The sequence below is a fragment of the Peromyscus maniculatus genome, chromosome 23, assembly GCF_049852395.1.
Source record: "Peromyscus maniculatus bairdii isolate BWxNUB_F1_BW_parent chromosome 23, HU_Pman_BW_mat_3.1, whole genome shotgun sequence".
Taxonomy (NCBI): Eukaryota; Metazoa; Chordata; class Mammalia; order Rodentia; family Cricetidae; genus Peromyscus; species Peromyscus maniculatus.
The window spans coordinates 44,287,562-44,312,478 of NC_134874.1; the positions used below are offsets into that span (position 1 = coordinate 44,287,562).

Below are 24,917 nucleotides of genomic sequence, written 5' to 3' on the forward strand. Positions count from 1 at the left end.
AGTCAGCCATACAGGAAATGACTAGGGTGAAACCTTACTTAAGCAGACATGAAGAGGACCTCCAGCCTCAGAGACAAGGTTGTCACAGACCTGTGGTGTCACAGGAATGGACACATCACGAGTGTCCCCTGTTACATGTAGCTCAGCCACCATGGATCAGGAGGTGCTCAGAAAAGACAAACAGCTTGTGAGATCCAGTGAGTGCCGTGGTTCCTCCCCCTGAAGGGGCTCAGAGTTCCACGGTGAGAGTCAGTCACAGACACAGAAAGCCACAAGATTGTGCCCTAGTAGCACACTGAGACCCACAGAAGGGAAATCACAAAACCCACGGAAGCGGCACAGTGTTCCAGGTATCCTATTTGAACCTTCACAGAAATCGCTCCACTTAAGCCAGGCCTGGTGAGTCATGTCTGAGATCTTAGCTATTCAGGAGTCTGAGGCAGGAAAACCACCTGCCTGGGCTATACAATTAGTTCAGGGTGAGCCTGGGTAATTTAATAAAGAATTAAAAAGGGGTTGTGGGTATGGATTAGTGGTAGAGCCCCTGCCTAGAATCCCCCAGTGAGTGGCTGGGGTGTGTCTCAGTGGTAGAGCACCTGCCTAGAATCCCCCATTGAGGGGCTGGGGTGTGACTCAGTGGTAGAGCACCTGCCTAGAATCCCCCAGTGAGGGGCTGGGGTGTGGCTCAGTGGTAGAGCACCTGCCTAGAATCCCCCAGTGAGGGGCTGGGGTGTGGCTCAGTATAATATGCCTGAGATCCTGTGTTCCATCCTCAATACTCTCTTCTCCCAAATAGGAAAAATTCAGAAGGGTGGCTCCTCCTGAGGGGAAGAGCCGGCCAGATGTGCTCCTGGAAAGGTATCCAGAGGCCATCATTGATGAAGCTCCAGATCACAGCTGGTGACACAGCACATGTGTTATTTTTGTTGTTGTCATGTATGTATATTGCATATATATTTTTAGTATGTACAAAATAGTTCACAGAGAAGGACTATGGGTCAGTCTCAAAAGAACCAAACATCACAGACTCAATTTTGAGTTTATTTTCCCCTCTTTTTTTTTTTTTTTTTTTTTTTGGTTTTTCGAGATAGGGTTTCTCTGTGTAGCTTTGCGCCTTTCCTGGAACTCACTTGGTAGCCCAGGCTGGCCTCGAACTCACAAAGATCCGCCTGGCTCTGCCTCCCTAGTGCTGGGATTAAAGGCGTGCGCCACCACCGCCCGGCTATTTTCCCCTCTTAATACTGTTACTGGGTCTGACCCATCCTCCTCACTTGAGACCAGCACAGTGGAGTGTGTTAAGTTTCTTGGAAAGCATCCTGCCATCACACATTCCCTCTGATTCAGAGATTGGGTTTTCACAGCCTATGCAGATGGATGGTTTGTGTCTAACCTGGCTCTGTCCTGGCTCTGTCAAACCTGACTTAACCTTTGCATAGTCTGGCTTCCTGTTAAGTCTAACTCTGGATCACAGTGGTCATCTTCACCAAGGAAGTATATTCCAGGAAGACCATTTCCCATCACACAAACCCCAGCACAGCTGCCTGGCTTCTGCTGGTCTTCCTTCCTCCCTTCCTTCCTCCCTCCCTCCCTTCCTTCCATCATCTGCCTCTCTCCCTCCCTCCCTTTCTTTCTTGAGACAAGGTCTCTCTGTGTAGCTCTGGCTGTCTTAGAACTTGCTCTGTAGACCAGGCTGGCCTCGAATTCAGAGATCTGCCTCCTAAATGCTGAGATTAAAAGAACACACCACCACTGCCTGCCACCAGCCTCTTTCATTCACGGTTTTTATCTTGTGGCTTCTTCTTATTGTCACAATAAACATTCAACTACTGATCTTAACCAGGCACGGTGGCAGACTTGCGATCTTAGCACTGGGGAGGCTGAGACCGGAAAGTGTGAGACTAACCTGGGCTGCACAGAGATCTGTCTTTAAAAAACTATCTTGGGAACTGGAGAGGTGGCTCAGCCAGTAAAGTGCTTGCCTTGCAAGCATTGGGACCTGAGCTGCGATCCCCAGAATCTATATAAAAATCTGGGTGTGGCAGTACACGTCTGTAATCTGGGAGATGAGAGGCAGAAGCAGGGGGATCCCAGGAAGCTTGAGGCTAACCAGCCCAGATTAAGGGGTAAAGTTGCAGGCCAATGAGAATGCTGTCTCAAAGAGGAGGTGGAAGGTGGCTGAGAACCGATAGAAAGGCTGTCCTCTGCCCTCTACATGCATGCATACACATATGCAGTGATACATACATGGGCCCACCCCCACATTAAAACACACATATAAAAACTAAGAAACAGCTCCTCAATTTTGACCTGTAAAGGCTTCTGTAGATCCCTTCCTGCCATCCTCATCACGAACCACACTCCAGGTATGCTGGGCTTTCCTTTAACTGTCCCTGTGCCAGCCCCCTCACCCCCACACTTGAGCTTTCGCTTTCTTCTACATGAAGTCTTAGGTCACCTCTGTGTGATGACTGACCTGTCTTCTTGAGAGGACCTAGAATGGCTTAGGAGACACATCCCGGGAACACCTGTGAGAGGCTGTCTAGATGAGGCTAATTAAGGAGGGAAGGCTGCCCTAAATGTGGGCATCAGCATCCCTGGGGCCAGGGTTCTTAACTGAATAGAAAGGAAGGGAAATCGAGCTGAGGACCAGCATGCATCTCTTTCTGCTTCCTGACTGCAGCTGCCGTGATGGACTGTGCCCTCCAGCAATGAGCCACCATAAACCCCTTGTTCCTCAAGCCGATTTTGCCAGGCATTTTGCCAAGCAACTGGAAAGCAGCTAATTACTCCACATCTTAGTTTTTTGATATAGAAGAGATGGACTAGTACCTGGCATATGGTCGGTGCTCTGTCAACAAGAGCCAGGGAACTGTTATCCAGATCTGTGAGTCACACTTTCTGGATGCGTGGTGTCCTCTCTGGGGCCAGCCTGTTGTTGGAACTGGAGTGGATATGACCAGAATCTGAAAAGAAGAGGATTGTTAAGCTGGAGCAAGGGTGGAGGCAGAGAGAAAGGAAAACATTCAAGGATCTAAAAGGCTCCCTGTTGGGAAATGGAACCCCAGGCGCACCTCTCTGGGGAACAGTGTTAGGTGCAGCACATCTCAAGCGGCAGGAGGTTAGCTCTAGAAAGCCAGTGGCCACACACTGAGACCTAAGGGGATGGAGAGATGGGCAGGTGGGAGCTCTGGGGTCCCTTGCAGCCTGTGTGGTAGATGTTCAAGTGGCCTGCGGCTACAAACTCATAGGTCCTGGGCCAGGGAGCCTCCTTCTGGCCCCTAAGACTTCCCTTCACTGTGAATTACATCTCTGGCCTCCAGCCCACTGTAGACTTGGTCAGGAACCTGCCATGGTGCACACGCTCTGTAATTTCCCAAAGGTGGTGTTTCTCACGGTGACTGACATGGGCGTTGCTGACCTTGGGCTCAGTCATGCTGGGAGACCAGTGGTGACTGGTTTTTTTATTTGATGTTATCTTATTTTATTTTGAGGGACTGGCTTAGCTTTCCTTCTGGGAAAACAGGTCCAGAAGAGGAAAGGAAAGGTGGGGTTCAAAGCCAGTAAAGGTGAGGAGAGGATGAATGCCTGGTCTGATAGTTTCCTAGAACGCCAGGGGGCCTTGGGCTACTGCCCCATGTCCTTTCTTCTTTCAAGTGACAGGAACCACAAGACACTGCGATATAATCAGGAGCTTGCTTAGTTTGAGCCTTGAGCATTAATCACTGGTGACATTGCTTCTTCCCAGATGTCTGGAGCTGTTCCTGCCAGTGTCTGGCAGCTTGGGATGAGCTGTCAGAGGTCTTTGGCTATAGGATGTGGCAGGACCATGCATCTCTTGAGGACACATCTCCTTGGTCCCTCCATGGTCTCTCTGCTGTGCTGCTGGGATAGGAGCAGACAAATGGCTGCCTTGGGCTGTGGCTAGGGAAGAGGGATGAGGGAAGAGGTGACCTGAGAACAGAGTGTCTCACGGGAGCTGAGGAAGCCACAGGCCAGTGAGCAAAGGGATTGGTACTCTTCTACACACATTTGTGTATGTGTATGTGTATGCTCATGTGTGCTTGCATGTGTGTGCCTGTGCGTGTGGAGGCCAGAGGTCAACCTTGAGCACTGTTTCCTGGGAGCTGCCTTCCTTATTTTTTGAGGTAGGGTATTTCAGTGGCCTGGGTCTCACGGCTTAGGCTTGGTTGCCTTGAGAGTGAGCACCAGAGATCTGCCTGTCTCTGCCTCCTCAGCACTGAGATTGCAAGTACGGACCACTATACCCAGATGTTTACATGGATGCCGGGCTCCCACATGGGTCCCCATCCCCAGCACTGAGATTGCAGGTACACACCACTATACCCAGATGTTTACATGGGTCTGGGGCTCCCACATGGGTCCCCATCTCCAGCACTGAGATTGCAGGTACACACCACTATACCCAGATGTTTACATGGGTCTGGGGCTTACACACGGGTCCCCATCCCCAGCACTGAGATTGCAGGTACACACCACTATACCCAGATGTTTACATGGGTCTGGGGCTTACACACAGGTCCCCATCCCCAGCACTGAGATTGCAGGTACACACCACTATACCCAGATGTTTACATGGGTCTGGGGCTTACACACAGGTCCCCATCCCCAGCACTGAGATTGCAGGTACACACCACTATACCCAGATGTTTACATGGGTCTGGGGCTTACACATGGATCCCCATTCTTAGCCCTACATGCACCTTGCCTTTAAAGGACATGTGTTTCTTTTTAGGTTTGCAGAAGAGGGTTTTCAGTAATTTATTTTTAGTTATAAGGTAAGTTTTAATTGTAAGAAAGAGAAAACAGGTTTGCAGGTTTCGTAGGACCATCCTTCCTTGCTTTTCTATCTTTCTGCTTTATCAATATCATTTGGGGAAAGTGAGGCACAGGGCTGCCAACAGGGTGCTGGGAATTCTGGTTTGGGTCTAGGAAGTTTGACTATCACTTTTGAGAGCTTGGTCCCAAAGCCAGGGGGAAATTTTATGACTCTGTTTTGATTAATTGGTTTCTTGATCGCTTTTGATATTGACTTCTAGGCATACTCAATGATGGAAGCTGCCATCCCTTGTGGTGATATTTGTAATCTAAGAAATAGATCTTGCCTGAAGATCAGAGGACAGAGCCAGCCACAGAGTTAAACATAGAGGTCAGACAGTGGTGCACACCTTTAATCATAGCACTTGGGAGGCAAAGATCAGTCTGGATCTCTGTGAGTTCAAGGCCACACTGGGCTACATGAGATTGAGAGAAAAACCGAGCCAGTCAGTGGTGGCACACACCTTTAACCCCAGTATTTGGGAAGCACACACACCATTAATCCCAGCACTCGGAAGGTTGAGATAGGAAGTGAAATGGCTGGGTGGAGAAAGACATATAAGGCGTGAGGAGACAGGAACTAGAGAGCCTTTCAGTCTGAGGATTCGTGGAGACAGGATCTTCCCTTTTCTGCTGAGGAGTTGGCGAGGTGAGACGTGGCTGTGGCTTGTTTCCTCTGATCTTTCAGCATTTACCACAACATCTGGCTCTGGGTTTTTATTATAAGGTCATTTAGGATTCGTGCAACAAGCCCTAATACTTATAGACTGTTCCTTGTGTGTCAGCGTTAATTTAAACTGTCACCTGACTGGACTGAGGAGCACACAGAACTTTAGAGAGCACACCTCTACGCATGTCTGTGGAGGCAGCCCAAGGAGGATTAGCTGAGGGGAGAAAGAGCACACTGAGTGTGTGGGGCGCCATCTCATGCACTGGAATCATGGACTAAACAAAGAGAGGAAAAAGGAGAAATCGATGTGAGTGCTGGCATCCTCCTTTCCCCCAATTCTGATCTACAGAGATGTGAAGAAGCAGCCTCCTGTGGTCATGTTCAGGAGCTGTTCCGCCATCATGGCTTCTTGGTCCTGATGGACTGCATCACCTGAACTGTGAGCCAAAAGAAGCCATGGCTTCCTTGAGTCACTTCCTGTCAGGTGTTTGGTCCACAGCACTGATAAAGACAACTGGAATACTCGGGGAGTGATGGTACATTGTCACCTTGGCCATCTCAGTGCCAAGAAAAGAAAAACTGGTTACATCAGTATGAGGAGAGAATGTGGATCCAGGTCTCTCTGATTTTACTCAGCTAATATACAGTTTCTGGAACTGGTTGCAAAAGGGTTAACTTTTTAAAAGGGTTATGACCAGAATTTATGCACACAAAATTCCTCGCAATGGTTGTGTTCCTATATAAGCTCAGGCCAGACTTAAACCAAGTTCTCGGATGGTCAGTTTGGGGTGGTCCACAGGGAAGGCCATCAGATCGCAGGCAAAGTCCATACACTTGTATGTTGTTGCCTCCCACCTAAGCATAAACAGAGAGAGCAGCAAGGAGGACTTGATACAAAATCTCTACATCAGACAGAGCCCTAGACACAAACTGGCAAAAGACAACTGTAAAAAGGGACCAATGAATTAAATCAGAGAAAATTTGAAAACAAACAACTATTTGACTAGGCTTCCTTAGGACAGGTTTGTGATCCCAGGCCCAGGCAGGCTGAGGCAGGGGAGGACCATGAGGTACAGACCAGCCTGTGCTACACAGTGCAGCAGTGCAGCTCTGTCTCAGAAGAAGTCGAAGAAGGAAGCTAAGAAAACCGAGGTCAATGCCAAGGGTCCAACAATGAACACACATCCCAGAGAGGGAACACAGTTATGTCTCCATTTTAGTAACCCCTGAGGATGGAAAAGAAACCAAGGCATGATGTACCGAGGAGTAAGGCTCGAGATTTCTCAGAATGTATGAGCATCAACCTCCCGACTTAAAGGGCCTCTAGAACGTTTACTGCAACACAGTGGAGCGTGTGTTCCTCACTGTGCCATTTTGAGAGTTCCCATCACCGGCAATTAAGAGAATATCCTACAATCTCCCAGAAGGAAAAACCCAGATTCCCTGCTGATGGGAAGAAAGTGTGGTGTGGCAGACCTCTGGATATCAGTTCTGGAAGCTGAAACATGGTGGAGCAAGAGCTTCACTGTTTTTTTAGGAAAGTATCTTTAAATTTTGAGCACCCAAACTATTTGTCATATGTGAAAATAAGTTGGATGCCTTGGTTTCCTGTCTGTTGCTGTGACAAACACCATGTCCAAATCAGTGTGGGAAGGAGAGGGTTTGTTTGGCTTACACTTCTGGATCATAGTTTATCCCTGAGGGCAGTCAGAGCAGGACCTAAAGCAGGAAGCTGAGTAAGAAACCATGGAGGAGTGCTGCTTGCTGGCTGGCTCCTGACCACATTTCTTGTATAGCTCAAGACTCCTGGGGAATGTTGCCACCCATGGTGGGCTGAGTCCTCCTACATCGATTAAGGCAATCAAGACAATCAATCCCTCACAGACATTCCCACAGACAAACCTGATAAAGACAACTACTCAGTTGACTCTCTTTTTTAAAAGGTAATTCTAGGTTGTATGGAGTTGATAGTTAATGCTAAATAGGACAAACTGACATACTTTCAGAAAGTCAGAAACTCTACTTTCTGTGTGCCCTGTCCTAGGCAGCCCCTAAAGGATCTGCTCCAGCGGAAGGAATGGATAAAGCAACAAGGGGGGATGGGGGCTCAGGAGTCAAGGGGTCTCATTGGGGAAAGCAGCCAAGACTTCAGCAGAGTCAGGAAGGCTGCCCAGATGCAGAATGCCAGGGGGAATTACTGAAAACAGTTATGTGATGTATCCCATAGATGGGAAGTGATACTATCAGGCAATCAACAAACCTGAGAGCTGAATGAGAAAAAAATAATGATATTAAAAAACCCCCAAATAGATGGAAAAAAGAGACATTGTTGATTCAGCAAACACCACACACACACACACACACACACACACACACACACACTCCAGACAATCACAGTATACAACTTGGCTTACTAGGCACAGCATTTACCTAAGCACCACAGACACTCTAACACTGGTCGGTATGACATGATGAGATGTCGGAGGGAAGGCTGAGTGTGGGGAGTGGCGTGTTTGTAAACAGAGCTTATTGATGTATTCATATTAAGGCATCATCAATCAACATACTGTTGGATAATGAGGATTTAGCCCACAGTCCTATGCTGACCATGCTGCAGTTTTGGCCAGCTGCTCCTGGCTGCCTTGCTTTTGGACTGGGACCTTCTCGGCTGCTCTCTCCAGTGATATCATTTGCCTCTTGAGCACTCATTTTCCTCTTATTGCTATATTCATTTGTTCTGTTGGAGCAGGGCTTTCCTCTTAATACATCATCAATATGTATTTGTAAGCTGAGTTAATAAAACAATTATCTCATCTTGAATAAAATAAACAGCAAGAGTTCTATTACCTCAAGTCCAGAAAACTCCAGGCCTTTCAGAAGGAGCTGGGCTTTTTTAGGTTTATTTTTATTATGTGTGTGTGTGTGTGTGTGTGTGTGTGTGTGCTCACAGGTGTCTGTGGTGGCCAGAAGAGGGCAGTTTATATCCCAGAGCTTGTGTTACAGGTAGCTGGGAACTGATGTGGGTTCAGTTCAGCTGGGAACTGAACCAGGGTCCTCTTCCAGAGCAAGCAACACATGCTCTTAACAGCTGAGCCATCTCTCCAGGCTGGAGGAGCTGTTTTGTATGGGCAAAACTCCTGTTTCTTCTCTCCAAGAGGCACCCCAGCACAAAAGCCTTGGAATCAGATGTGGGTCGGTAGTCAATGAGATAAATGCATGTCTCTTAATCGATTTTTGTGGGTGATTGGAGTGAGCAGCCTGATACACAGGGTTTAATTATTCCAGTGAAAAGCCCTCACTTAATTCAAATGACTCCTGTCAGAGAGAGAGAGAACATATTTTTAAAAGGATGATCTATTGCAGAAGAAAAGGACCATAGAGACACTGGTTTGTACCCCGATTCCCAGTGCACACAGCATTTATCACCTTGAGATGGAAGTGTTATGCAAATGGATTGAAATTACCCTTCATGGCCCACCTTCTTCCTCAAATAATCCCCTTCACTCTTGCAAACAGGGCACTTAAGGAGGCAGCTTGGAATCTCCCCCTGCATGACTCCGTCTCACTTCCCAGTTGCTTTGCTAACTTCTGTCTATCTCATCTAAGCTCACTCAACCGAAATATTGACAGGATAATGTTTCCCATCAATTAACATGTGTACAGCAATCAGCACAGCTTCATGGATACATATTTTGAAAGCAGCAATTATCATTTTAAATTCACAGTGGAGTGGCAGGCACCGCCAGCTGCCAAACATATCCATCCTCTCTTACTTGGGAACAGATCTTCAAGTTTGTCTGTGGCGTTAACTGAACGCTTCTCAGAAACTTGTGTTCCCAGCTTCCCTTGCAGCTACAGCAGTTACGGCTGAGTGGGACTTTCTGCACAAGACATCAGGGAATGCTCTGCCCACTTCACACCATCATCCTCTCCCCTCATCCTTTACCATCCCTTCCACCCTTTCTTTTAGTTTTTTTTTTGAGACTGGGCCTCCTAGGTAGTCTAGCCTATCCTCAAATTCATGATCCTCTCTCTTCAGCTTCTAAAATGTTGGCTTTACAGATATGTGCCACCACACCTAGCTAGGAGAACTCTCCAAAGGGGGCAGAAACAGATGGGAAGAGTCTTTAAATTGTCTTTCTATCTGGAATGTGAATGTAATGTTTGGAAGCAGAGCAGCTATTTTGTGACTATGAAGACAAGGCCATACTTTAAGGAAACAGTAAGAGCCTTGGGCCACTGGTGGCATCCCGGAGCTCACTTTTGTGTTTTTGATTATGACAAAAGTGAAAGCTCTAGAAGGCATATAATCAGATTATACTTCTATTACTTGCAGGTGAATATATCATAACAGGTGTGCATGATTAGTAAGAGCCACACATTTTATCTACATTCCTCCTGGTCACACATTCCTGATCCCTAAGATCAAGCAACCTGCCCCACCTTTCTGCTCTTGTATCTTTTGTTCACTGATAATAATGGAGTGGCCATTGCTGTGGCCACATACCTCACAAGAAGCAGCTTGAAGGAAGAAGGGTTGGCTTTGGCTCATGGTTTGAGGGGTACACAGTCCGTCACGGTGGGGAAGGCAGGCTGGCAGGAGCGTGAGGCGGGCTTAGCAGCTTGCTTACCTTTCCATAGGTAACTACTAAATGTACCTCTCCATGGGAAGCCTTACCTTCTTATAGGAGGGAATAGGGGGTGGGTTGGGAGGGGGAGGCTGGAGGGGTGGGAGGAGGGAAGAGGGGAATCTTTGATAGGTATGTAAAACGAATAAAAATTTTTTCTTAATAAAGAAGTAGTGGAGAGAGGATGGAAGTGGGTTGTGACTAATAGCCTTAAATCCTGTATCCACCCCCAGGACCTGCCCCACAACGCCCCAAACAGCGCCATCCGCTGGGAACCAAGTGTTCTGACACACGAGAGTACAGGAGACATTTCATGGCTAAGGCACAACAGGGAGCCATTGGGAAAGACTAAATGCTACCCGCATCAAAAGTGTGGTAGGGGAGAAATTAAAGAAGCAGTTCTGAGAGGTTTGCAGGGCAGTACATAAGCGTCACCTAGGAAACGGGAATTGACAGACTCCACCACCGTCAAGTGCTTGGCCATCTGCGGTTCAGTTCTTGGATCCCTGGCTGTGGGCATTGGCCCAACCATTCATCACACCCACCTGCTCGGGTCCTTTCTCAGGTCCTCAACATGTCCTTGACTGTTCAGAAACAGAAAACACAGCCCCTTCTCTATCCTCCATAAGGCCTGTTGGACTCCATCCCTTTCCTCATCAGCTCTCTTTAGTCTGTGGGTACCCACATTCTCATCTGCATCACAGAGTTTTTAGCACCATCCAGCTAAGAGCACAGCCCCCTATTCCAGGCAGCTCCCTAAGCACCAGGATGCCTGGAATATTCACAATCAGCTACAACCCCCAGGAGGCTATGGACATCTACTGTTAGAGGACACTGGCAGAGGATCAAGGGTCTGTGGATTAAAATATCTCTACTTGATGTCAATTAAGATGAGAGGGCACTTCCATAGGATGCACAGGAAGGTGTGTTAGCCCCCTGCCTGTTGCTGGTATCAAATACTGGACAAGCAGCTTGGGGTGGAGGAGGCTTGTTTTGCTTCACTGTCTGAGGTACCACTGTTCATCATGGCAGCATGTGCATGGCGGCTGGTCACACAGCATCCTCGGTCAGGAAGCAGAGAGACAAATGCTGGTGCCCAGCTCACTTCACCCTTTTTATTCAGCTCAGGACCCCAGCCCTTAGGGTGATGCTACCCATAATTAGGTCGGGACTTCCTTCCTTAATTAACCTGATCTAGAAAGTCCCTTACAGACACCCCAGAAGTTTGTTTCTATGGTGGTTCTAAATCCAGTCAAGCAGGCTGAAAAGATGGCTTGGAGACAAAGGCACTTTGCCACCAAGTCTGGAGACTCGAATTTGATCCTTGGGACCTACATGGTGGAAGGAGAGAACTGATTCTCACAAGTTGTCTTTTGGCTTCCACATGTGCCCATGGCATGCATACCCACCATGTGTGCATGACTGTGTGCATGAGCACCTGGACACACACACACACACACACACACACACACACACACACACACACACACACACACACACACACACCAACATAATAAAAAATAAATCTAGCCAAGCTGACAATACAGATTAACCACAGAGGCCATGGCGCATCATCAAGCTCGGAGCCCAAGGGCAATGCCCAAATGTCATCTCCTCCCACCCCCAACCCCCAGACATTTTCTCTAGTGGTTTCAGATTGGTACAGTAAACTTTGGAAGGGTGCACACTTCTCATCTTACCAAAGAATAGTGCTCCCATTCTGCACCCCCTCACTCATTTTTCTAGCAGTTCTGTGGAAAAGCTTTTGAAGGAAAACACAATTAGGACTGACAGATTTAAATAGCTCAGGAACGTGCACCAATTTCTCATGCTGGCTCTTGATGGATGTTTATCCTATACGGATCCCAGAGCAGTGTGCACAGCTTAGCGTGGAGGGCCACTGGGACCCAGTGCAAATCCCAGAGCGAGGTCACCTGTTTTGGAGCTCCCAAGAAACTCTGCCTTTGAAGAAGTGGCTGGCAGGGAGAGAGAGGGGAGACTTGGCTTTGATGAAATACTGTCCCCTCCTGCTGTGGCCCGTGGTGACTGAGGACACATGCTGATTCCAATCAAAACCCCTGAGTTCTTACCCTTGCACCAGCTGCGGGCATAATGAAATTTGTTCCTCTTGTGTATGTGGGGACATCTTGGCTATGGCTTTATGGTTAGGGTCGAGAGGAAGCCAGGCACACACTGTCTCTGTGATGCTATCTGGTGATGTTATGGGACTTTAGGAAATGGCTGTAGAGAGCTGGGGATATATCTCAGTTGGCAAAGTGCTTACCTAGCATGCATGAAACCCTGGGTCCCATCTTCAGTACCCTATAAACTGGGCATGGTGGTGCATGCCTGTAATTCCAGCACCCAGGAAATAGAGGTAGGAGAATCAAGATTTTATCCTTGACCACATAGAGAATATGCGGTCTACATGAGACCTTGTCTCAAAAAACTTTTTTAAAAAACAGTTGTGGAATCAAATGCTGTAAGGACATGAGGCTTGGTGATGATGCACTCCTGCCACAGAACTGCCCTCAGCACCTGCCAATCAAGAAGAACTTGATGATTGCAAGTGCTATGACCCTGCAGTGCAGACAGTTACGTGGTTCCCCCGAGCCACACCCTCCTTCATGGCACCAGCTGAATACCTTGGTGCACAGAACCCCATCCTGCTGTTTATCCCAGGCCTGCTGTATAGCCGCTGGGAGGTGACCTGTACTGGAGGACTCTAGCTGGTTGCCAGCCTAGGGCTGCAGAGACAGGGTTGAGCATGCACAGGCTTCCAGATCCCAGAAACCAGCCTCAGAGTTGGAAATCAAACTCTGCAAACCGAGGCAGGAGGGAGGCACAAGTTGCCTTTTGATTCGGGGGCATTGGGAGACAGTCTGGGGAGTGTACGGTGGATACAGGAAAGTCAGTGCCTTCTGCTGGCATTAACCAGTAGAATCCTGCTCTGGGGAGCCATGGCTAGCGCATAAGTGCCTGGGGTGGGACTGATAACCTGTTAAGAGAAAAGGTCGGATGGTCTCAAATTGCATAGGAAAGGTCACCAGCATCATCAAATAGGAGCCCCACCCCAGACAGCATCCAAGGAGGGAGCAGAATTCTTAAACTTCCCCTGTATCTTCTCCTCATGCACCTCTGTGAGGACAGGAGCCTCAAGGAGGTGTGACAAGGTCAAGATGGAAGACTAGGCCACACCTCTAGACATCATCCAGGGAGGACCTGCAAAATCTGGTGAGCATATTCCAGAGTGACCTGGGCTGTACTCACTCACTCACTCACTCACTAACTCATTAACTCCCTCATTCACCTACCCATTCATTCACTCATTCATTAATGAATGCATGCATTCAGTCATCATTCACTCATTCACTCATGCAATCGTTTATCATTCAGTCATGGTCACTCATTCATAGTTGATTCATTCAGCTACCTTTTTAGTCACCCATTCACTCATGCACCCACTAACTCATTCATTCACTCTTTTACCCACTCATTCACTGAGTCATTCATTTATTTACTCATATGATTTAGCAAACATATATAGAAGTCAGAACACAAAGACGGGGGGGGGGGGATTTAACTCTAACAAGGTTTAACCAATGAGAAGAAGACACAGGTGAGCAACACAGCTGTCCAGAGCTGAGGAAGGAGGTGAGGAAGAGCCACATTCAGGAAGGACAGAAGCAGACACAAGCTCAAAGGCCCCCTGGGGGAACAGCTGCTGAGAAAATTGGGCACCAAGGAGGGGGAAAGAGAGGCGTGGGGGCCCAGGCAGCTTGGATTGCAACCCTGGCTACCAGTGTTTGAAGGATGAATTTGAATCTCGGCAGATCACAGGGCCACTGCTCACAGCACCAGTGACGTTATCTCTCAGGCCAGAGCTGGCTCTGCAGCTCGGGGTGCTGCCCCTGAGGCCCTCTGGGCAGCAGCTCACAGAGTGAGCTTTTGCATTTATACGAACTGAACTTCTGCGGCGAATCAATGTGGCGATTGATTTTCCATGCATTTCCAGCCGCCGGGCCACTCGTGTTATGAAATACCACAGGAGCAGGTGAGTGCAGTTTGCATTTCCAAACACATTTCCATGTATTTGAAGAGAACTCAGCCGACTTTTCCCAACAATTGGGTTGCTAACTGGAGAAGTGTAGGCCTCAGCGTCCTTATAATGGTATGTGGTTCTGGATTGGGGCTCGCTCTCTCTTTTTTTAAATTTATTTTTATTTTGAGACAAGGTCTTGCTGTACAGCTCATGCTGACATAAACTCATAGTGTAGCCTGAATGATCTCAAACTCAGTGCGATCTTCCTGCCTTAGCCTCCCCACTGTCTGGATTGCTGGTGTATGCCACCACACTTGATTTGGGGCTCCGGTTTTCTAATTCTCCCATAATGGTGCCAGGATTCTCTTACAGTTGAGGTCAGAGACTCCAGCTCCTTCCAGCCATGACAGGAAAGTGTCTAGGAGGGAACTTGGGAGTGACTTTTGCTATTGTTGCATGGGACTTCAAGGTTGGCCTGTTTCTCTGTCTTTGTCTTTGTCTCCACACCCCCACCCAGGCAATCTAGGCCAGCCTTAGACTCCCTATATATCTAAGAATGAGCTTAATCCCCCTGCCTCCACCTCCAGCATGCTGAGATTACAGATGTGCACCTCCACAGCTGGCTTATGCAGTGCAGAGGGTAGAAGGCTTCATGCACGCCAGGTGAGCACTCAACTGTCTCCAGTCCTAGGCTCCAAGATCTCTCTCAAGAGGCCTTTGGGTCCTGCTAACACTGGGGGCAGGGAGCACAGGTCCTGGGCTTTGCTTGGGTCTCAGTCGTCTCATTTTCCTGGAGTGTTTCAATGAGGTCAAAGCGGTGGGCTCTCTGTTGTGTGTTCAGTAGATCCATTTCCAGGCAGCAGAAAAAGCAGGAGCATTTTGTCCAATGGGCTGCTGTGGCTGGCGGTTCTTTCTGTTGTTGACTTCGTGGGGTGGCTGGGTCCCATGGGCAGAACAAGCACATGTAAGGAAGAGAGACCTCCTGCTCCTCGAGAGCCTCAGGTCAGTTGTGTTTGTTGGTGACAGATGAGATGGAAAGAAGGCTGGAGTGTGGGGGAAGGATCATAAAATCCCACACTAAGCAAACAGGAAGGAAGTCAAATACCAAGAGTTGGACAGCTCCCCTCGGTGTCCTAGCCGAGGGGAGAAGAGAGCCCTGGGTTGGAACTGTAGTTCTGACATTGCCTGCTGTGTGTCCTTGGGTGTGTCGCTCAACCTCTCTGGGCCCCTCTCTGATCAGTGACGCTGGATGAGTAGCAACAACCTTAGACACTAGTGACAGCACCAACAAATCAACAGAGAACTGGAGACCGAGCTGCGCAGTCCCTACATCCTTCTGTACGACTCCTTCCATCCTCAGGAGAATCTGAGGTGACTTCAGTCACCCTGCCGGGGTCTTTGACTTGAAATCCCCTTCCCTGGGGACGTCAGTATCCTTTTATATCTAGTATGTAGTTATCTTCAGGGGAGGACCTCTCTCATCTTTCCTTGTACACCCCGTGGCTTAGCAAGCATCTTACATAAGTGGGCGTTTAATATTTATGAGCCGATTGATTTCCAATGGATAAGCGCTGCCTTTCTTTTCCTTGTCATAGAAGCTTCCCTTCAGCCGATAAGACCTTCTTCCCAAGTCCCGTGTGTGGGGAGGGTTGCCGCCGCCACAGCCTGCCCGTGGGCTTGGGTGCCCTTCGTGTGTCCCCCGTGATTTGCTGTGCCTGCAGTTTGTAGCTAAGTGCCAATCCATCTCTCTCCCTCCATCAGTCATGAGCTTGAAGTCTACGAGAGACATCTCTTCAGTGTCTGACCTGTGGGGACACAGCCTGCTTGTCACAAACCATTCTTACTAGGAGAGTAAAGAGGAGCCAGCGACTGTCCCACAAGCTGAGCACTGTGTGGGCTCCTTCCCAAAACTCTGTGTTCTACCGCACCCCCAGGAAGGGACGGTGCTGTCCCAGGGTGGCGTCAGAATGGAGGAACACTTTCTACAGTCTTGCAAAAGGGTCCATGATCAGGGAAGGACTACCGAGTTTGCTTTTGTTTGTGGGATCCTAGTAATTTTTCCTTTCCTTTCCTTTCCTTTCCTTTCCTTTCCTTTCCTTTCCTTTCCTTTCCTTTCCTTTCCTTTCCTTTCCTTTCCTTTCCTTTCCTTTCCTTTCCTTTTTCCTTTCCTTTCCTTTCCTTTCCTTTCCTTTCCTTTCCTTCTTTCCTTCCTTCCTTCCTTCCTTCCTTCCTTCCTTCCTTCCTTCCTTCCTTCCTTCCTTCCTTCCTTCCTTCCTTCCTTTCTCTTTCTTTCTTCCTTTCAGTGCTAGAGATGGAACCTGTGTCCTGATACAGGCTAGGTAAACCCTATCGGTAAGCCATACCTATAACCCCTCACTGGGGGATTCTAGGCAGGTGCTCTACCACTGAGCCACACCCCAGCCCCTCACTGGGGGATTCTAGGCAGGTGCTCTATCACTGAGCCACATCCCAGCCCCTCACTGGGGGATTCTAGGCAGGTGCTCTATCACTGAGCCACACCCCAGCCCCTCACTGGGGGATTCTAGGCAGTGCTCTACCACTGAGCCACAAGCCCCTCACTGGGGGATTCTAGGCAGGTGATCTACCCCTGATCCACACCCCAAACCCTCACTGGGGGATTCTAGGCAGGTGCTCTACCCCTGATCCACACCCCAAACCCTCACTGGGGGATTTTAGGCAAGTGTTCTATCACTGAGCCACACCCCAGCCCCTCACTGGGGGATTCTACTCAGACCATCTCCTGCTGAGATACATCCCAACCCTGATGTAGGATTCTAATTCTTGGAGAACTGACAAGCAGATACCAGCCAGCATTTACCAGCATTTACCAGATTGCCAGGAACTGGCTACTGCTCCCTCACTGTGTCATTGTTACTAGGTGAATTTTGGGAGAGAGATTCCTGGAGACCTGGGTGGGGATGCCCTTGAGCTGTGCTATCTGAGTGCAGCTGGCCCTCAATCCATCTCAGAAATGGAGGACGGAATGACTCACTAATAAACAAACCAGCAGCAGACACCAGGGCGGAACAGGCTGCAGCAAGGAGGAGGCTGTGGCCGTGGTATCCAAGGTGGTGCCAGGAGCTGAAAAGGCAGTCAGCTGCCATTCTGTGCCTTCATGCTTGGGTGTCTGCGATCTGATCCAAGACAGGTTTAGACTTGGCTGAACTCCCTGGGAGGAAAACGGACCAGGCAAGATGCTGGTGTTGGGGAATGGCAGAACATGGCAGAGGCTCTTAGCTTTTTACTGGACAGGAGCAGAAGAAACGCGGTGTTCAAATGCCTGCAGGGAGACAGAGTTGCTGAGAGCAGCAGCCACCAGCCATTTCTCAATGTCTGGACCTGCGGCTCATGTGAGGAGGCTCCAGATGGCCCATCTTCGCCCTTTATCCTTCTCCTGTATGCAGGGAGGCGCTTTTTTAGAAGAATCGGCCCAGTGCCTCCATGTGGATCTCTTGATCCCTCCATGGTTGTAACAAGGAGTGTCCCCATGGAGAGGTAGGAAGCCCCAGAAACTGGCCCGCTTTCCCATGCCCAAAAGCTCTGCCAAGGTGCTACCAGGGGAACCTGCTAGTTAAAATACATTAATTGAGCAGCCACTATGTTGAGAACAAAAATAGGCTTTCGAATCCAATTAAATGTTAGGCTTCAGCATGGGAGAGAGAGACGGTGCGTGCGTGAAAGAGTGGGGGACCAGAATGGGTTTCTTTACTAGTAATTAACCACAAAGTAAATAGCTCTCCCATGGCACAGGCCCCCTCCATCCCCGCACCCCCGATCTTCAATTAGCTCTGTTATTCTGTCCCCTATTACTTGAGATAATCAAGGGTTGGATGTAATTAATTGCTGTAATGTGTTCCGGAGCAGAGCCAAACGGCAGCTCGGGAAAGGCTGGCAGTGGCTGCCGGCTTCTCTGACAGCCGTCCTGGAAGGCCAGCTCAGGTTTAGCCGCACAAAGCAGACAATGGGGTGACAGGGGAACGTGAGCACGGGGTGTCAGAACTCCTCTGGTTCTTCCAGTGCATCCAGCACTGGGTATCGCCTTCCCTTCCCTCACCTCCTGTCATCTGTCTCTGTGTGGTTCCCAAAGCCCGGGACCCACTGAGCCTCTGACGTCCGAAAGACAGGGAACACTTGTGCCCATATAAAATACTGTTTGGTTGTAAAAATGAATGTGGTTTTGACACATGCTGCCACATGAATGAGCCTTGGGGACATTAGCAGGAGGAAAATAATCCAATATTAAAGAACACAATGGGCAGATCCAGAGAGGCAGGAAGGGTCTGCTCTCCACAGCCAAGAGTTCTCCAGTGAGGAAATACTCAAAAAGAAAAGTTACATCTGTATTGAATATGTATAGGTACATGTGCATGCATGCACGTGTGTGTGTGTGTGTGTGTGTGTGTGTGTGTGTGTGTCTGTGTGTCTGTGTTCTCATCTGTGTATGTACGTGTGGAGGTCTAATGTCAATGTTGGGTGTCTCCCTCTATGGGTCTTCACCTATTTTTTTTTTAATAAGCCATTCCATTAAACATAGAGCTCAGTGGTGATAGGCTAGATGGCCAGTGAGCCCCAGAATCCTCCTGCCCCGTCCCCTGTGAACTGGAGTTATAGGCATGTGTAACCTGGCTTTTTAGGTGAGTGCCAGGGATCTGAACTCGGATCGTCATGTTTTCACAGCAAGCGCTTTACCCTTTTTGCTGGTGTGTTTCAGCTCCCAACTTAACACAATCTAGAATCCCCAGGAAGGGAGTCCCATCAGGGGCTTGTCTAGATCAGGTTGGTTTAGAGTATGTCTGTTCCAGCACCCACGTGGTAGGACAGACTCCTGAGCTGCATATTACACAGTGTAGCATTCTCTCTCTCATAAAAACATACATAAATATAAAAATGTAGAGAGCAATGGAAGAAGACCCCAGAAGTGGACTTTTGACCTCCAGATGTATGCACATGCACACACATGCAGATATGTAAATGCCTCCCCCAACATACTCTGGAAGATATTTTGTAACTAGGTAGAGTAATGGTTGTTCAAGAGATTGTCTTGACTATGCTACTTGAGCTAGGAAGACCTGCCCACTGCGGGCAGCACCATTCCCTTTGGCAGGGGATCCTGGATGGTCTAAGAGTGGAGGAAAGGAACGGAGCGCAAGCAGGTGAGCATACGTTCACTTCTCTCTGCTGTTGGCTGTGGATGCGACCACTACTTCAAGTTCCTGCTGCCTCGGTTTCCCTTCAGGGATGGAGTGTAACCTGGAACTGTGAGCCAAACAAACTCTTTGTCCTCTAAGTTGCTTTTGTCAAAGAATTTTATTATGACCCCAGGAAATAAAGCTAATGCATCTGTTGAGCCGTCTCCCCAGCCCCAGACTCCTCTCCTTGTCTGCATTCTCTACACAAGACAGCACAGCAACCATTTACACAGCCTTGGCATTGTATTGACAATGATAAGCATCCTAGGGATGTGCAGTGGTTCATGGGAAATACCATGCCACTTTAAAATAGGGCTGTGGGCATTCATAAATAGTGGTACCCAATGTCCCCTCAAATAATGGGGATGACTACAGTTGTTGGGGGTAGGGAAGGGTCACTGAAGAGGATAACTGCTAGGGTGTACCAGGCCTTCTATTGTGGAGATGAAGATATTTTGGAATTTGTTGCTGGAGAGACGATTCTGTGGGTAAAGTACTTGAAGTGCAGGTGTGAGGACCCGAGTTCAAATCTCCAGCACCCATGTAAAAAGCAAAGGCCAGCAGCATGAACCTATAGTCCCAGTCCTGGGAAGGTGGAGACAAGCTCATTGGCCAGTCTAGTTGAATCAGTGAGCTTCAGGTTTACTGCAAGACCCTGTCTCAAAAAATAAGGTAAGGGCTGGTGAAATGGTGTAGAGGGTAAAAGCGTCTACTGAGTCTATGACATGAATTGATCCCCAGGACCCACACAGCAGAAGGAGCGAGCAGACTCCAGCAAGTTGTCCCCTGACTTCCTTACACACAACACATCATGCTTTCTCTTTCTCTCTCTCCCTAATAAACAAACAAACAAACAAACAAACAAAAAAACAAATAAAAAAGTGTACCCTCCTCCAACTCACTTAGGAAGATATTTTGGAACTAGGTAAAAATGATGGCTGCAAAATTTTGTGACTGTATGAAATGCTACCAAAATGTTCAACTTTAAGAACAAGGGTGAATGTCGGGCTGGAGAGATGGCTGAGTCGATGAAAGGCATGTCCGTGTTTGTGTATGAGTGTTAGCCTAGCCCAATCAGCATGTTTCAGGACAATGAAGGCTGTCACCAACCAACCAACCAACCAACCAACCAACCAACCAACCAACCAACCAACCAACCAACCAACCAACAAGCAAGGCAAGGGGCTGGAGCGATGGCTCAAGGCTTAAGAGTGGATACTGCCTTTGCAGAGGACCCAGCACCCTGATTGGGTGCTCACAACCAATAGTAACCTTGGTTCCAGGGGATCTGGCGCCCTCTTCTGGAGTTCACTGATAAATGCATGCACGAAAAGAAAGATGGTGGGTCTAGGCTCTACAAATTTCACCCCCGTAAATGAAAAGAAATGCTGTTACAATTTCTGGAGCCCGGGAGAGCGGGTACCAGGTGCCAAACCCACGTGGACTCGAACCCCGAGACAACCTGGCCACAAGTATCATTTTATTACTGTTGTTCAAGACTAGCCAATGGGAGAGAGGATGCTATGGATGAGGGGAACCGGGTGCTGGGAGGTGTGCCCTGGAGGTGGCCCAGTTACTTGTCAATGGAGAATGACTATGGCTTTTCAAACCTGAGGTCGCTGGAGGAAGTGATGCCGGAGAACCTGAAATTGTAGGAGGGACTTTTGCAGGATGCCAAAGTCAGAAATGGGGTTAAGCCCGATGAGGGAAGAAACATGGCGTGTGTGCCTGCCTGTGGGGGTGGGGGCAGGCGTGGGGGAGGGGTGTGTGGACAGACAACGACTTGGGCTTTCGAGAGAAAGGGGAACAAGAACCCAGTTTTTATTTAGCATGAACAGGTGCAGGGGTGAGAAAGGGAAAGAGAAATGAAGAAAAAGGAAACACAGAGAAAGGAGCCAGTGGGGGCGGCAGCCTAGGAAGGCCGTAACCAGCTCAGATTACACACATCCCTCCTGCGGAGAGCTCCTGAGACCACAAGACACTTGAACAGAATTTGAGTAATTTCCCGGAGACCTGCTCACCTGCTTCGAAGCCACCAGTGAGCTCGAAACTTCAAAACAAAACAAAACAACACTTTGATTCACACTTTCCACCTGAGTACAGTGAGAGGTGTCAGTAGTGAGTCGTCTTAAGATACCCCACTTGCTTTCTCAAGGCTGAGACATCCCCTTTTTCCTTTTAATGATCCATGTATAGTGTAAAAGTGTCCTTAAGTGAGATCGTTGACTTCAGGACTTCTAGGTCCTCTTTTATTTTTCTCTATTGAAATATTAGATCATTGGGCATGGCGGCGAATGCCTTTCATCCCAGCACTGGGGAGGCAGAAGCTGGTGTATCTTTCTGAGTTCAAGGCCAGCCTGGTCTCTATAGTGAGTTCCAAGATAACCAGAGCTACATAGTGAGGAGAGAGGGAGGGAGGGAGAGGGGGAGAGAGAGGGAGAGGGAGAGGGAGAGAGAGAGAGAGAGAGAGAGAGAAAGAGAGAGAGAGAGAGAGAGAGAGAAAGTGAGAGAGAGGTAAACAGAAGACCACACCATCTTTTCGATGTTCAATGTTTCCTCTACCTCAGCCGTACTAAAAACATTACACGGACTCCGAAGGCAGGGGAGTGACTGGGACTCCACGCCCGGGGACCACTGCTGACTTCTTGACGTGCAGATGAATGACAGGGAGTCAGACGTCAGTGCGTAGCCTTGTATGTGTGTGCCACTGATACGATCCATCCGTGTAGTGAGAAGAGAAAGTCGTCAGAAGCATGGCCTGAAGCTACCGGTCAGCTCGACTAGGCCCGGGGCTCCGGAACTGTTCTTCCCGCTCTAAGTCTTTTCACCTGTCTGTCCGGAGCCAGGCTTGAAGGTTTCCAGTGAGCTTCAGGCTGGGCTCGGCCTGGAGGTGACAGTGGAGGGGCCCTAAACTATCTGCACCACAGTGTGACTTTGTGTGGCATGATGCTCAATTCAGAGGCATCTCTAAGCCCTGCTGGCTTCTTCCTTTTCCTTTTCTTTTTCTCACATGCACATGTGTGGGGGTCGGAGGGGTCTGGGGTTGAAGTGGGGAGTCAATCTTCATCTCTCCTCCACTTGGTTTACTGAGGCAGCGTCTCTCAGTCAAAGCCAGAGCTCATCCAGATGGCTGCTGGAGTCAGCGTACTCCGGGGATTCCCTGGGGCCACCTCAAAGAGGCTGGAATTATAAGTGGGTTGCCATGCCCACCAGCCTTGACATGGGTTCTGGATCTGAACTCTGACCTCCTGACCATCTTTAATTGCCTGAGCCATCTCCTCAGCCCCAACTTTTCTTCCTAGGTTTTTTTTTTTTTTTTTTTTTTTTTTTAAAGACATGGTTCCCCTCTGTATCTAGGCTGGCCTGGAACCCACTAAGTCACCCAGGCTGGTCTCTAACTTGTGGCCTTGTGACTTTCCTGTGATCTTCCATGGGACTACATGTAGGGCATGAACCAGCACAGCAGCTCTGGCTGACTTTTCAACCCAATGAAGTTAGTTTAATCCCATAAAAGCCAGCTGTGCGCTCTTGTCTCTGGCCAAGAAAAGAGCTCTCGGGCCTTCTGAAGTCTCTTCACTGTCTTTTATGCATAAGTGTGTGCATGCACCTGTGAGAAGGTACACAAGTGTGTGTGAGTGTGTGTGCGCGTGCGTGCGTGCGTGTGCGTGTGTGTGTGTGTGTGTGTGTGTGTGTGTGTGTGTGTGTGTGTGCATGTGACTGTCTCTGTGAGAAAGTCAAAAGACAACCGCAGCTGCCACTGACATCCTCAGGTGTCTTCCTCTGAGAAGACAGGGTCTCTCACTGGCCCGGAACTTCACCAAGTAAGCACACTAACGGTCATCAAGCTCCAGGGATCCTCCGGTCTCCACCTCCCGCCTTTCCGAGCTGGGATTGCAAGAAGAGACCATGTCTGCCTTTACTCTCTAAAGTGAGCTTTGGGGATTGAACTTGCGGCCTCATCCTTACAAGACAAGCGCTTTACCTGCTTGGCCATCTCTTCAGCCCCTTCCAAAGCCTCTTCAAGCTGCATTTCCCTAAGACACCCCACAAGCCTTTAGCCCAGAGTCAGACATCCTGCTGGACTCCAACAACTCCTAAGGGGAGGATATCTTTGGGGTTCCCAATCTTGCTCTGGAGTTGGGGGGAAGCGGCCCAGCCTGCACATGGCTGGCGTGGCTCTGGAGTGCAGATGTTCCAGGGTGGCCTTGGGCATCTTGCTGAACAGAGCCAGCACCCCACTCATCTCATACGTACAAGCACAAGCAACCCCACAGGGACCAGCTGACAGTGCTGGGGTGGGGGAAAGAATCCTCCCCCAGTAGAGAGGTTCACCTCTCTGCGGGGCCACCAGGCTGGGGTGCCACATTTCTAAGAGACACTTCTGGAAGCGGACATGGCATGCATCCTCTAATCCTGCCCCGAGGGGGCTGCAAACATCTCCAGCCTTCCAGAAAACGCACTCTGGGTACAGACCCTGCTCCTCGACTGTGACAGTGTGCTCAGTCAGAAGAAACAAGGCTCTGACCTGTGACAGCAGACTAATGGGCGCATTGTTCCCAGGGACCATCAGGGTTCGTGGGGAGCCTTCTGTGGGTCAGTTCTGGGCTCCACACAGCCCAGCCCTTTGTGATATAGGCCCTGGCAGTTGAGGCGCCCCATCCAACAGGAGATTACAAAGTAAGGGGTCACACATGGTGCTGCAAGCCTGTCATCCCAACCGGGGAGGAAGAGGCAGGAGGATTTCTGGTCAGCCTAAGCTATGCAGCGAGTCCCCACTGCAAAAAATTCAGAGCTGGGGATGTGCGTAGCTCAGCGGTAGAGGCGTGCCCAGCATGTTCAGGCTCTAGGCTCCATCCCAAGCACTGAGGGAGAAAAAATGAGAAGGGGCATATGTGGAGGCCCCAAGCACACACATGTGGACAAGATCAGAAGGACCAGATGTGGAGACCAACACTGGTAGACCTGGGACACAGAGTCACCAGCTCTGCTCATGAGGGCCGCAGAGGGATTGTGGGGGAAATGTACTCACGGGTTTGCACAGCAGCTGTGTCCTGGGCCTGGCAGGGGCATCTGTCCACAAGTCTCTCACATTCCCTGTCCTCTGCTGTGGGGTGTCTGTCTACAAGGGCCCCGGAGAGCGCTGACGCTGGCAGGCTGCCACAGCCTCCCCCGGAAGCCCACATGGCCGCCGCGCACTGAGGAGGCTGCCTCTATTTTTAGCAGGTGCAGAGGGAGGCTGTGGTGGGCTGTATACTTCTCTTTTTGTTTTATTTTGAGCAGAACCTGAGGACGGATGTGGTGGTACAGATCATCCTAGCTGCTGGGCTAAGGCAGGAGGATGACAAGCTTGAGGCTAGCCTGGGCTATAGTGTGAGACTCTGCCTCCAAAACAGAAAAAGAAAAAAACCTAAGCCAGGCACATGGCATGTGATTATAACCCCAGTGCTGGGGCAGGGGACACAGAGCCTCATAGTTCACTGGCTGGGCAGCCTAGCTAGTCAGTGATCCCCAGGCTCGTGGAGGGCCGGTGA

General features: G+C 49.3%; 1 protein-coding gene across 1 annotated transcript in view; it reads right to left on the reverse strand.

Annotated features, from left to right (window-relative positions):
* Positions 1–24,510, reverse strand: part of Card11 (caspase recruitment domain family member 11) — a 75,481-nt gene extending 50,971 nt beyond the window's left edge. Inside the window, exons 1-2 of the mRNA XM_016009024.3 lie at positions 24,416–24,510; positions 2,830–2,963 (exon numbers count right to left, since the gene is read on the reverse strand). Of these exons, the coding sequence (XP_015864510.1) occupies positions 2,830–2,836 (7 nt within the window). The 5' untranslated portion in view covers positions 2,837–2,963; positions 24,416–24,510. The remainder of the gene's footprint in view (positions 1–2,829; positions 2,964–24,415) is intronic.
* Between the last annotated feature and the right edge of the window lie 407 nt (positions 24,511–24,917).